The sequence below is a fragment of the Myxocyprinus asiaticus genome, chromosome 2, assembly GCF_019703515.2.
Source record: "Myxocyprinus asiaticus isolate MX2 ecotype Aquarium Trade chromosome 2, UBuf_Myxa_2, whole genome shotgun sequence".
NCBI lineage: Eukaryota > Metazoa > Chordata > Actinopteri > Cypriniformes > Catostomidae > Myxocyprinus > Myxocyprinus asiaticus.
Window position 1 is genome coordinate 42,745,907 of NC_059345.1, and position 13,363 is coordinate 42,759,269.

Consider the following 13,363-nt stretch of genomic DNA (forward strand, 5'->3'; position numbering starts at 1 on the left):
GATATGTGAAAAATAAAACCTCAGAATATTTCAAAATATATATTATTTTATTATTTTCTAATCGTCTTGAAAATATTTAGAAAATTTGACACTATCTGGGCATTTTGTACATCCATTTATGTTAGATATAAGTGCCAGGTCTCTAAAGACCCGATTATGTAAGAGTGTTTGGGAAAATTACCATGCATTTAAGGGTTAATACATCTGCACCCCTTTTACTAGCTTAAGCCAGGAATGACTAAATTCATATTATTCTACTTTAGGTTATATAGCTCTTTTCTTTTCTTTTGTTTCTGACTGCTGAAAACTATTGAGCTCGCTCGAAATCAAAAACACATGACCTGGATCTTACTTACAGATTTTGGGGGAAATGGTGTGGGAGAGAAGGAAAGCAGTTAGTAAGAGAGTGGGAGAGCTATGATAAAAAATTTGCTGTTGGTCAGGAAATGAACTGGCACATGTGCTGCTATCAATGGAAAAGATATTTAGTCAAGAATTTTGGACTAACTGCAAAACACGCACGCACGCACACACACACACACACACACACACACACACACACACACACACAAACCTGTCTGAGTATGACTTCATTTTGGAATGAGCTGGAAAATATGTTTTTGGACATTATTTATTCAATACAATGAGAGGTCAAAGAAAAACAGTGTGTTGAGTTATTCGCTGCATTGTTCAGATAGGCCCTTTAAGACTACGTGTACTAAAACAATGGTAAGATCTTACCTCCACTGTCTTTGAGATGTAGTGCAATCTTGGTGTCGTCTGTAGGTATACATAAAAAAAGAGAGAAAGAGAGAGAATATTATAGTTAATGTCCTTTAACATTGAAAAGTATTTTGCATTTGCCCAGTTTCTCATTTGCAATGAAAAGAACATCACAGACTTTGAATGCACACACACACACACACACACACACACACACCCTCTGAAACAAAAACACAGCCCAGCATATTCAGGCAATTCTCATCAAAAATTTTAAATGGGTCACTCATATGTGTGAGAAGCACTTGAAAAAGACTGGAAAATACATCTGTGATTGGAGAGCATGTTATGGAATGCAATTCATTTTAATGAGTAATCTACACGAAGATTCTTGAATACGTATCTTTCAAATATAGTGAGCTGAAAACCGGAGCCAGACAGGTCAATATCTGCTGTAGGCAACTCTGCAGGTGATACTGATAAGAACTCACACTCAAACCAACAAACTGAATAAAGCACCACAGTAACTGCTGATGCTGAGGGACCGGAGGTTGCTGTACTATCTGCTGTAGCCAGACTGAGTTGAAACAAGATTTAAAGCTTCTCATTTACATCATCATCTAAGCATTCGCTGATTAACTGGAATACTTTGTGCACTGATCAGGGTCAGAGATGGATAGAAGAGAGAGGGTGTGTTATTGATGATGGTACTATTCAAATGCTTTGTCATATTACAACAGAACTGATGTTTATGCTAGTGAACATGCACTTAGATAGTGGTTCGGAAGCAATGATCACAGTCATTTGTTTTTCTTTCATGGTGGGCAGTTCCCACTGACTTCTGTTGTTTTTATACTGAGCTAATGATATGTGACCTGCTCCATATCAAGTCACTTTGTCTCAGAGACACATTTTGAGTTTAATGTACTAACATAAAAAGAAAATAATTTAAATGATTATACTGTATCTAGAAAATGGTTTAGAGTAGAAATGAGTGGAGTATTATGACTCATAATATATGACTTAAATTATGACTTATATTACACACTTTCCACAGTGTGTTTGTTTTTCATACGTACGATAGGAACTTTTCATTGACTTTTATAGAGTTGTTCAGCCATGACGTCAGTTTGTAGGCGAACTTGAAAGGCTAATTCGCCATGGGTTCCCTCAGGAATCTGGGTTTTCTTAATGGAGTTAAATTCTATTACATTTTAATAATTAAATTCCATATATTTTTAATCAAATTACAAGTAAAATAAGATCTGTGGTAAACATTACTTGATGATACTTGGACGTTTTGCTCTACATACAACATCATTTACACACAGTCATACCTCAAACGTGAATTTTGAAGCCACCGTGTTTTTGAATTACAGCCTGAACCGCTCTTTTGTTTTTATACTACCCTAATTATATTTTCTATTGCATAACCCAACCCCTGAACCTAACAGTCACCTTTTATATTTTCACATTTGGTCCCCACAATATGGGCAAAACCTGACTCACACGTATACAAACACACATTGTACATTACTAATATGTTATTTCTTGTGATTGCAGCATGTATCTATTGACAAATCTGTTGAGTGGACAGTTCATTAAATAACCATTTTGTAATGAATAAGGAAACAGGGTAAAGGAAAAAGTGACCTTATAATTTACTATCTTATTGATTATTCTATAAAAGTGTTAATGATAAACAGATTGTTCAATGTACTTAATCACTTAATCACTAATCACTTTAATGAGAAAATGGACTCCTGGCAATCTTTGTAGCTATTGTAGAGTCGATCTCTTTTCTGCCTTTGAAGACAGAAAGACCTGTCATGCCATAACTTTAATGACTGCACAGCTGTCATTATGTTGCATTTGATGTGCTAAATGTGCAGGTCTATGGTTGTGAGGCATGTTTTCATAGCTAACAAGCCATTTGTTTTGAGATTTGATAGAAACATATGCCCACACCTTCCTATAGAATGCCGTTTCTTAATATCAGCCATACATATTAATCCGTCCCATCAACAATCCTCTATATGCATTACCCAGGAAAAGAGGATAAATGATCCCTTTACAATTAAAATGTTTATAGCATAACTATTAGACAGAGATTTACACTGACTAATCCATCATTTGAGGGTGAAAGCTTCTTGATGTTCACTTGTGAGAAAGACAAACAGGCAGGAAAATGAAAAGGAAAAGTGTAATTTTATATAATATTTTATATGTGCATTAATCATTCACTGACACATTCGGTAATTTATGCTGTGTTGTTTACTGTCTGATTATGTGTCTGTGCCCATCAAAAGAAAAAAGAAAAACCGCATGGAGTCAAATATACGCAGTAGCTAATGGGTAATGCATAGGTATGGGGTGGGGGTGTTTTTATGTATGTTAATAGTTGCTTTGATGTTTTCTGTTTTGATGTGTGTTTTTTTGTTTTGTTTTTTGGCACGAATAGTGTAAAGACCCCAAGAAAACATAGTTTTCTGTCCTTTGTTGACACTTTTTTTTTTATTGAAAGAGGACGTCTAGACGGGACATATCAAAGGGCTCGTCTCTTTTATTAAATAGCCAGTAAACTTTAGTTTCGTCACAGCCATGAATACGATATTTTGCTTGCTTTTCAGTTGTAGTGGGAGGGAGCATTTGATTGGTCAAAAATCTGTATAGTGCAGGCTGAGTTTTCAATATTTTTGGCCTGTGTTCCTGGAAGAGAAACACTATAACTTTTGAATGTGTATTTCTGCTAAAAGGGAATTTTAGGAGTACACGAGCATGTAGATGACCTCAAAGCAAACACACATGAATTAAAAGCCACTCTAATGACATTTTGATGTCATGAGGTCTTTAACATCCTGGCTGATGATTATAAAGCTGCTGTTGATTGGTGTAATGATTGGAGTCCTGAGAAGCAAGATAAAGATGTAAACGCAGCTTTAATAAAAACACAAGAAACTAGACACTAGAGAATAACACGGGAAACACATGCGCATAACAACTTTACAGCCTAAAACAGGACAAGAACCAACAAAGACACAGAGAACATGAGGGCAATAATAAACAAGAACAAACAAGGTTAACAAGACACAGTTGGGGAACAATCAGAGAGGGAACCATTTCAAAATAAAAGTCCAACCTCCTACTAGGGGAAATTCCCATGCATGACAAAGAGCATGTTTATTTATTGAAACTCATTCATTAGAAAACTGATTCAGCTGAATGTTCTCTGCAACCGTGTTTCTTCTCCAGCAAATGATTTCTTTCCCCGGGCTCATAAGCACAAATAAGCCTTTCTTTTTCTGTGTCTTTTGATTTATGTAGAATCTATTGGTGCCTTTGTTCACATTATCCTGCTCCATTCTTATCATGAGCAGCTGGTTGTAACTAATAGTTTAGGTCATTGACTTTTTGCTGTCCTGTTGAATTTTAACAGGCTTCAAGTGTCAAACTGTAAACTAAATGGTGCATGTGTGAGTTTAGGTGAGACAGTACCTTCTGTAGGCATGCTGGTGGGCATGTGTGATGTGGCCTGGGTGGAGTGTCCCTCAGTAGTTTCTCTGTGCATTGCTGTCATCTTGGCAACTGACGCAGTGGTATGAAGGTTAAGATTAGAAGTGTTGATGATGTCACAGGTATTATCCTTTGTCTGCGAGAGAGAAAGACAATAAGATTATTAATTTGACAAACCTGGAATATGTTACAGGTTTGTTATTGTAATTATGATATATGTATGCATGAATTTTGGTTATGTAATATTAAATCTACACTATGTAACTTTTGGCCCTCTAGCGGTTGAAGCATAAAACTGCAAGTTACTTGCGGAGGAACACTGTTTCGGTAATTACGTTAATTTGGCTTCAACTCTGCTCTTCTGCGCAGATGAATCTGATGGTTTGAGAAGTACCGGTGTAACCATGGTTACAGGTGATCATATTGTCAGAGTGAATGTCACTAACGACAACAAAACTCACCCCCTGCCCTCAAAAAATAAGTCAATAAAAAAACGAAAGGATGAAAAAGATGAAAATATGTCTTAGAAGCAGGTAAGAAGCATATCTTCCGCTGTTGTTTTGACTTACTGAAAACAGTTTATTTTATTTTTTTTTAAAGTTTTCTCTAAACCAGTTACTACCTTGGTCTATTTGCCTGCTGGCTAAGTTATAATAGCTTCCACCATTTGATTTGAACTTATATGACTAGCAATCGTTATGTCTAATGTCATCGTTGCCTAACATTTGTAGTGCTATTTATTTTAAAACAACTGTTTTCGGGGCCTGGGTAGCTCAGCGAGTAAAGACACTGACTACCACCCCTGGAGTCGCGAGTTTGAATCCAGGGCGTGCTGAGTGACTCCAGCCAGGTCTCCTAAGCAACCAAACTGGCCCGGTTGCTAGGGAGGGTAGAGTCACATGGGGTAACCTCCTCATGGTCGCTATAATGTGGTTCCCTCTCGGTGGGGCGCGTGGTGAGTTTTGCGTGGATGCCGCGTAGAATGGCGTGAAGCCTCCACACGCGCTATGTCTCCGCGGTAACGCACTCAACAAGCCACGGGATAAGATGCGCGGATTGACGGTCTCAGACGCAGAGGCAACTGAGATTCGTCCTCCGCCACCCAGATTGAGGCGAGTCACTGCGCCACCACGAGGACTTGGGCATTCCAAATTGGGGAGAGAAAAAAATAAAAAATACATGTAATTATTTTCTGGATTTCAAAGAGCATGTGGGGCATAATTTTCTCTCTGGAAACTGCAGACTAGTTAATTAATCAAGACTAGGAACATATACCCCCACACACGTCCACATACACACCTCATCTGGACAACTCCTATCAACCCAGTCCTGCCGATGGCGATCAAAGCCACTGGAACATCTGAAATGAAAAGGTCATAACTAATATAAAAAAAAATTGAATTGGTGGGGGGGGGGGTTCATTGAAACTAGAAACACAACAACAAACATAAAACTAGATTTTTTTTTATTTTATTATTGCGGTGACACAACACAACACAACAACATATTTTGTTTTTCCCACTTTTTATGAGTAATCCAAATTTGATTTTTTCAGTCTAAAAATTCTGAACATGCCTTGTTTTCTGAAGGGATTTACAGGTAGTGACTGGATTACATTTTCACATTTTCATTGTCATTTTCACTTAGATAAAATGGTCACACTTTAAAATAAGGTTTCATTTGTTAAAATTTGTTAACAAAATTAGTTAACATGAACTAACAATGAACAATACTTTTACAACATTTATTAATCTCTGTTCATGTTAATTTCAACATATAATGATACATTTTTTAAATAAAATGTTGTATATGTTAACATTAGTTAATGCACTATGAACTAACAAACTAACAATTAACAATTATATTTTTGTAAACTAACATCAACAAAGAATAATAAATGCTGTAAAAAATATATTGTTCATTGTTAGTTCATGCTACCTAATGCATCAACTTATCTTAAAAAATGGAACCTTATTGTTAAGTGTTATTTTTCTTTGATTTATGAGTGTTAGTACACCTGATTTACTAACATTAAGTCATCATTTATCTTAGAACTGAACAGTTGCTAAGTTAATGAATATGTGCACAGTTAATATCTTTTGCCTCCCTTTAAAAACGCAAGTCATGCAGATAAATGATAGCGATAACAGAAAAAATTGTAAATTCTATCACATTATAATCAACATTGATGAGTTACGTCTTATTTACAGCTCAACCTACAACATCCAAAGGTGGCCACTTTTAAAAATTCTGAAAGTTATAGTCTATTATTAAGCATAACATCTTATTCTCGTCTTGCAACTCATATTTATTTTTTTTTAAATGACTCATTTTAATCAATATATTGAAATATTCTTTGAATTTGTGGTACTATCCGATAGGGATTCTTGGGAAATCTTTTTTTTTTTTAGTTAACAATTTATTTATTGATTCATGCAGCAAATCACACATACATAATAGAAAATACAACCTCAAACCACATGAAATCAAAACTTTTTTTCCCTCCCCGAACAATAATCCCTCCACCCCACCTGACACAAACAAGCACTCTAGTGATCGGAAGTCAACTGAAAAAGACACACAAATAGATAATAAAACAGGAAATATTTAGACATAAAAAAAAAACAAAAAACTCTCAACTTCCCCTCCCCGAGAACCCTCCAAAAAGGCCAGATAACCGCCCCACTTCCTAATGAAAATATCCATGTTATCCAGCCTTCTGTACACCATCTCCTCAAACGCCGCCACCCTACCCAGCTCAACGCACCACTCATGAAACGAGGGCGCATCAGACGACTTCCATCCCCTGAGAATTAACCACCTGCCAATCATCATGCCTGTCAGGACCCAACTCTCCACGTATTTATCACCCACATGCAGGACCGCTCCAACCCCCCAAACACACAATCTGGGGCAAAACGAAAACCGTGTGTTGACCACTTCACATACAAACCTCTGTACTTTCAGCCAAAACTCTTGTATCCTAAAACATCCCCAAAAAACATGGGATGTGTCTCCATCTTCCAATTGGCATCTCCAGCAGGTGGGTGTGTCTTTAAGACCAAGCCTATACATTCTAGAGGGAGTCCAATAAAATCGATGCAAAATCTTAAAAATCTCACAAATTTGTAAGGCAAAATTACGTAACAGAAAATACTTTGTAAAACAAACCTCTGCCAATATGCATCATAAACACACGTAACGTATAGATTCATTCACAGAACTGAATCAAAGATGTGTTCTTCCACAGAACAAAATTCCAGCTGCTATAAACCATTCAGCGTCCTCGAACAGTCAAACAGATGAACGGTGAACCGGTTGCTTATGAACACAGCAGATGACGTAATCATTCCAATGTCCCGCAGAAAAACTCAGCAAATTAAACCCCAGCCAACAGGAGGCATAAGAACAAAGAACATGCAGATTCATCCACAAAACTGTCCCAAAGCAGTGTTACTCCACAAAGCAAACTCCAGCCATTAGGCGGAACCATCATAAACAGCAGCAAAACAGGAATCCCGGTTCCTCGGGTGATCATGAGTCAAGTTCACTCAGAGGGCACAAGAAAAGAATACACCATGACTTACTCAGACCGCCAAATGTAAAAAAGACATCCTTTGTGTGGGCATGTAAACATTGATTCTTGGGAAATCTTAATGAATTTGGAGTCATGCATCTAACGCAATTATTCAGTTCAAACAGGGTAGATAGTCCAGTGTTTTCGCGGTTACCAGCAACTCTTTTCTCTCTCACCGTGATACCGTCATCTTTAATGTGAGTAAAGAGTGGCCGAGTGCCCATGCAGTGACACGGTCAGAGACGCAGTATGTAAGGGAAAATGTACAGTCAGCTAATTATTATGGCAGAATAAACCCTGACAGGGTGATCAGGACCGCAATGTGAAGCGGAGGGGTCTTTTATCACTCTGAAGGGGTTTATTTTGCGTTAACAATCGGCTGACTGTACATTATCCAGCTTATTACATGGCTATTAACCAAATTAATAAATAAATGGATATGAAATATTGATTTGCGTTGAAATTATGTTATTATGTCAGAAGAAAGAAATCGCTAAACAGCTGAATTCCACCAAACGTTTGCGTTGGAGTTCTGTTGGTGTTTATTTTGCGAAAATGACTATCTGCGTTATCCAGCTTGCCACGTAAAAAAACAAATGGACATGAAACATTGATTTGAGTTTAAATTATTTTATTAGCTTTCATGTAGAGGTCACAGAGTGATACAAAAAGAAGGAAAGATGACTAGCAATACCCAGATGACCGAACTGATCCCCGGATGTGCGGTAGTTACACAGAAATATCAGATCGCTAGATGGCATCATTTACCAACCATAATCGAGTATTCCAGAGACCCATGTAATAAATTTCATTAACATAGTTCAGAGCAGAGACAACATAATGAGTTACAGCAGAGAATTGTGCTAAGGCAACAGTGAAACTATTTCAAGCACTAGGCATCTCCAGCACGAAAGCTCAGCTGAATCAGGTAAACTCTGTTTGTTATGTTTTTGGTCAGGTACACATGTGGTGGTGGTCATTTTATTAGAGAAACCAGCAGAAAGAGAAAACTGATGATAGTGTGATAAAAAGACTGACAGGCTGTGATTAAAGAGGCTACAATGATAAGATGGACTAATGGTATATTTATCCAAAATCTAGCTTCATTAAGTAAAATGCATAAGATCCTAGTTAAGCCATTGATAATTGCACAAAAACAGTCATAAAAAAATAAAATAAAAATAAAATATTTTTAAAGGAACCCCCAATAGCTCTGTCACAATTCGAACACTGATAAATAGGATTATTTTTAAAGAGACAGTCAATAAAAAAAAAAGGTAGTTCTAATACATCCAACACAGCCAGTCCAAGGAACTGAATGTAGAACTATACTGTATGTTCTTTCTGAACTATATGTACTCCGGCAATAACTGTGGTTCAGGTCAGGAAATTTGAAACAAAATACAGTATACTGTGGATGTACATGGTTATATCAGTATATCATCACTAGACACTGACTTATAGAGTCAGGCCTAGGCAGTTAATGCTAGTATTTCTTTTCCTCATCCCCTCCCTTCAATTTATCTTGCACACAAAACTGTTCACAATGGACTTGGGCTGCTTTGCATTCCTAATGTCTGCAGTGATGCAGTAACCCTGACTCTCCATATCCTTCTGCCATTCCTCATTCTTCATTTATCATTTCATGATACATTCTCTCCTTTCAGTTCAGTACTATTCACCATATAGACATTCATATAATCTCTCTCTCTCTCTCTCTCTCTCTGTTTCTTGCTGATACATTGTGGTCAGAAAAGAAGACACATGTTTGCTCCCCAGTCACTTCACAGGTGGTAAACAAAGCAGTTTTGTGTGTGTGTGTGTTTGGGCGGGTTTGGGTGGTCGCTATAACCATGAGGAGGCTATAGTCATCTTGATATGACTCAAGATGGCGCCGAGTATGGCTGCTGCGTTGCGAGCTCCGACACAACATGGTAGTGTTTTGTTTGTTTTGTTTACAATTCTTATGTTTTTTGTCTTGGATGTTGTCTGCCTTATTGTCTACGACAGACAAACACTTTTGGACATTGGTTCAGCAATTACACACCGTAAACCGGACTTCAAATTCCTCAACGCTGTTTACAAACACACCAGCGGAGCCCTTTGTCTGGGCTGCCCGGCCACGGAAACGCAGGAGGAAAAGGGGAAACAGAGCCGGCGTTCTCATTAGAGTAAGACGCCACGCAAATCGACCCCCACTACCCAGTATTCTACTGGCAAATGTTCAGTCTCTGGATAACAAGCTCTGTGAGCTGAAAGCGCGGATCTCTTTCCAACGAGAGACGAGGGACTGCTGCATTATCTGCCTTACAGAAACATGGATGTCTGCGGAGATTCCAGACTCAGGCATTGAACCCGCGGGGTTCTCCGTGCACCAAGCGGACAGAGTGAAAGACCTCTCAGGTAAAAGCAGAGGTGGTGGTGTATGTTTTATGATCAACCAATCCTGGTGTGATCAGAGGAACATACATTCTATCAAGTCTTTCTGCTCTCCTGATCTGGAATTTCTCATGCTTCTGTGTCGACCATTCTGGCTACCGAGGGAATTCACAGCAGTCATTATCACTGCTGTGTACATCCTGCCACAAGCCGACACAGACCGGGCACTCAAGGAACTGTACGGGATTATAAGCAAGCAGGAAACCGTGCACCCTGAGGCCACGTTCATTGTGACCGGGGACTTTAACAAAGCCAGTTTCAAATCAGTCACACCAAAATACCACCAACACATCAGTTTTAACACACGAGGGGACTGGGTTTTGGACCATCGCTACTTTCCTTTCCGGGATGGCTACAAATCCCTCCCCCGTCCACCATTTGGCAAATCGGACCACTCTTCCATTCTCCTTCTGCCCGCTTACAGGCAGAAACTGAAACAGGAAGCACCCATCCTCAGAACAATCCAGTGCTGGTTGGACCAATCAGACTCTATGCTACAAGACTGTTTTGATCACACGGACTGGGAAATGTTCCGGTCCGCCTCTGATGACGACATCGAGATTTACGCTGATAGCGTAACGTGTTTCATCAGAAAGTGCGTAGAGGAAGTTGTTCCGACCAAAACAATACGGATCTATCCGAACCAGAAGCCATGGATTAATAGCGATGTTCGCGCGGCACTTAATGTGCGGACCTCCGCTTTTAATTCCGGGAACGCGGAGGTGCATAAACAAGCCAGTTATGCCCTCCGAAAAACTATCAGAGCAGCAAAACGTCAGTACAGGAACAAGATTGAAGGACAGTTTAACACCACGAACTCTAGAAGCATGTGGCAGGGAATTAATATCATCACGGACTTTAAAGGGAATAAAAACTCCACCATGAACACCGCTGCCTCTCTCCCGGATGAGCTAAATACTTTTTATGCTCGTTTTGAGGGAAATAACACCGCCCTCGCGGAGAGAGCTCTTGCTGCCGAAGCTACAGAGGTTAGTTCACTCTCCGTCTCTGTAACCCGATCCTTCCGATGGGTGAATATCCGCAAAGCCGCGGGTCCAGAAGGCATTACGGGCCACGTCATCAGAGCGTGTGCGAACCAACTGGCTGGTGTTTTTACGGACATTTTCAATCTTTCCCTCTCTTTGTCTGTAGTCCCCACATGCTTCAAAACATCCACCATGGTGCCTGTTCCAAAGCAATCCAAAATCACTTGCTTAAATGACTGGCGTCCTGTTGCTCTGACCCCCATCATCAGCAAATGCTTTGAGAGACTAATCAGAGATTACATCTGCTCTGTGCTGCCTCCATCACTAGACCCATTGCAGTTTGCTTACCACAACAACCGCTCCACTGATGATGCCATTGCATCTACAATACACACTGTTCTCTCCCACCTGGAAAAAAAGAACACTTATGTGAGAATGCTGTTTGTAGACTTTATTACTCTTCCTCTTATATCTCACACCGGACTGTCATAAATTATATTATTATTATATTAGATTCTCTCTTAACAACTTACAGCCTGAATGTCAATACAGTACAATACAACCTACTGTACATTCTATATATACTTTTTTATTTTATTGTATTGTATACTGTACAGTGTATGTTATTATTTGTATACTGTGTTGTGTGTAATTATGTGTATATTAGACTTTAATTGTGTTGTGTTAATCTGATGTTTATTGTAAATTGGTATATGTCTCATCACTGTCATGACTGCTATGTTGATCGGAACTGCACCCAAGAATTTCACACACTATTGCACTTGTGTATATGGTTGTGTGACAATAAAAGTGGTTTGATTTGATTTTGATTTTGATTTGATTTGATAATGTGGTTCTCGCTCTCTGTGGGGCGCGTGGTGAGTTGTGTGTGGATGCCGCGGAGAATAGCGTGAAGCCTCCACGTGCACTAGGTCTCCGCGGTAATGCGCTCAACAAGCCACATGATAATGGATTTCTTAAAAAAAAAAAAGAAAGTGTAAAAATGCAGAAAGTTTTTTGTGAGGGTTAGGGGATAGAATCTATAGTTGGTACAGTACAAAAATCATTATGTCTATGGAGAGTCCTCATAAGGATAACCGCACCAATAGCTCTGGAAACAGTTTTTCAATGTTGCAGGTAAGAGACAGCATCAACAAACTTAAGACTAAAAGGAAGACCACAATACTGCCAACCTGTGCAGAGCACAATAATACAAGAGACACAGCGCTCAAATAACATGCTTTTTGGAAAGAAGAAACTTGAACAGGTGGCAAGGGACACTAATGTATATTGTGTCAGGCTGACAAAGGGAAAGCTTTGAATTACAGATTTCATGACCCACAGACAGGAAGCAGAGCCCTACTAAGTGTGGCTACTGACTGGAACACACATACACATCATCTTATACAACAATGTGTCACTGAATAGCATTAATCAGTACGTTTACATACGCAGTTACAATCGAGCTGTATCGTATTTCTGCGTAGTCACACTACACTCTTGTAGCTGTGTACATGACTGTGACAAGGAGGAGGGTGGGGCCAGGCCTTGAGGAGACACAGCTGGCCCTGAATCGGGCTAATCAGCCAGGAGGGGGATAAAGACGAGCTGGAGGTGCCAGTTCGGCAGAGAGAGAGAGACGCACTGCATGTGTCTGTTTGTTTATGTTTTATGTTGTTTTAAGTTCATTTACATAATACAATTTTATGCTGACTGTTCAGCTGGTTCCCGCCTCCTTGCCCATCCTATAAGGTTGTGGAATGAGCTTACAACCTCTACACGTTCTGCTGAAACCATCTCAATGTTCAAGAACCAGCTGAAAACACATCTGTTTAGAGAGCACTAAACCAATATATATATATACTTGTCTATCTCTTTCTTCTACGCTAGCTTCTATACTACTCCAGCAACTTTGAGAACTTGGGAGTGCGATACGGCAGATATTGTTGATCTCTGTATGACAAATTGCTTGCCATGTTCCTCAGTTGTAAGTGGCTTTGGATAAAAGCATCTGCTAAATGAATAAATGTAAATGTATTGTTTTTACATAAAGCTTATTACAATAACTATAGACTAACCCTAACAGACACCCTAACCCTGCACCTTAAAGAAAATATTTTTCATTTTT

At 39.0% G+C, this 13,363-nt stretch overlaps 1 protein-coding gene across 1 annotated transcript in view; it reads right to left on the reverse strand.

The window, feature by feature from the left end:
* Nucleotides 1-13,363, reverse strand: part of LOC127451789 (plexin domain-containing protein 2-like) — a 142,860-nt gene that overhangs the window by 11,407 nt on the left and 118,090 nt on the right. The window contains exons 10-12 of the mRNA XM_051716732.1: nt 5,533-5,593; nt 4,216-4,369; nt 742-780 (exon numbers count right to left, since the gene is read on the reverse strand). Of these exons, the coding sequence (XP_051572692.1) occupies nt 742-780; nt 4,216-4,369; nt 5,533-5,593 (254 nt within the window). The remainder of the gene's footprint in view (nt 1-741; nt 781-4,215; nt 4,370-5,532; nt 5,594-13,363) is intronic.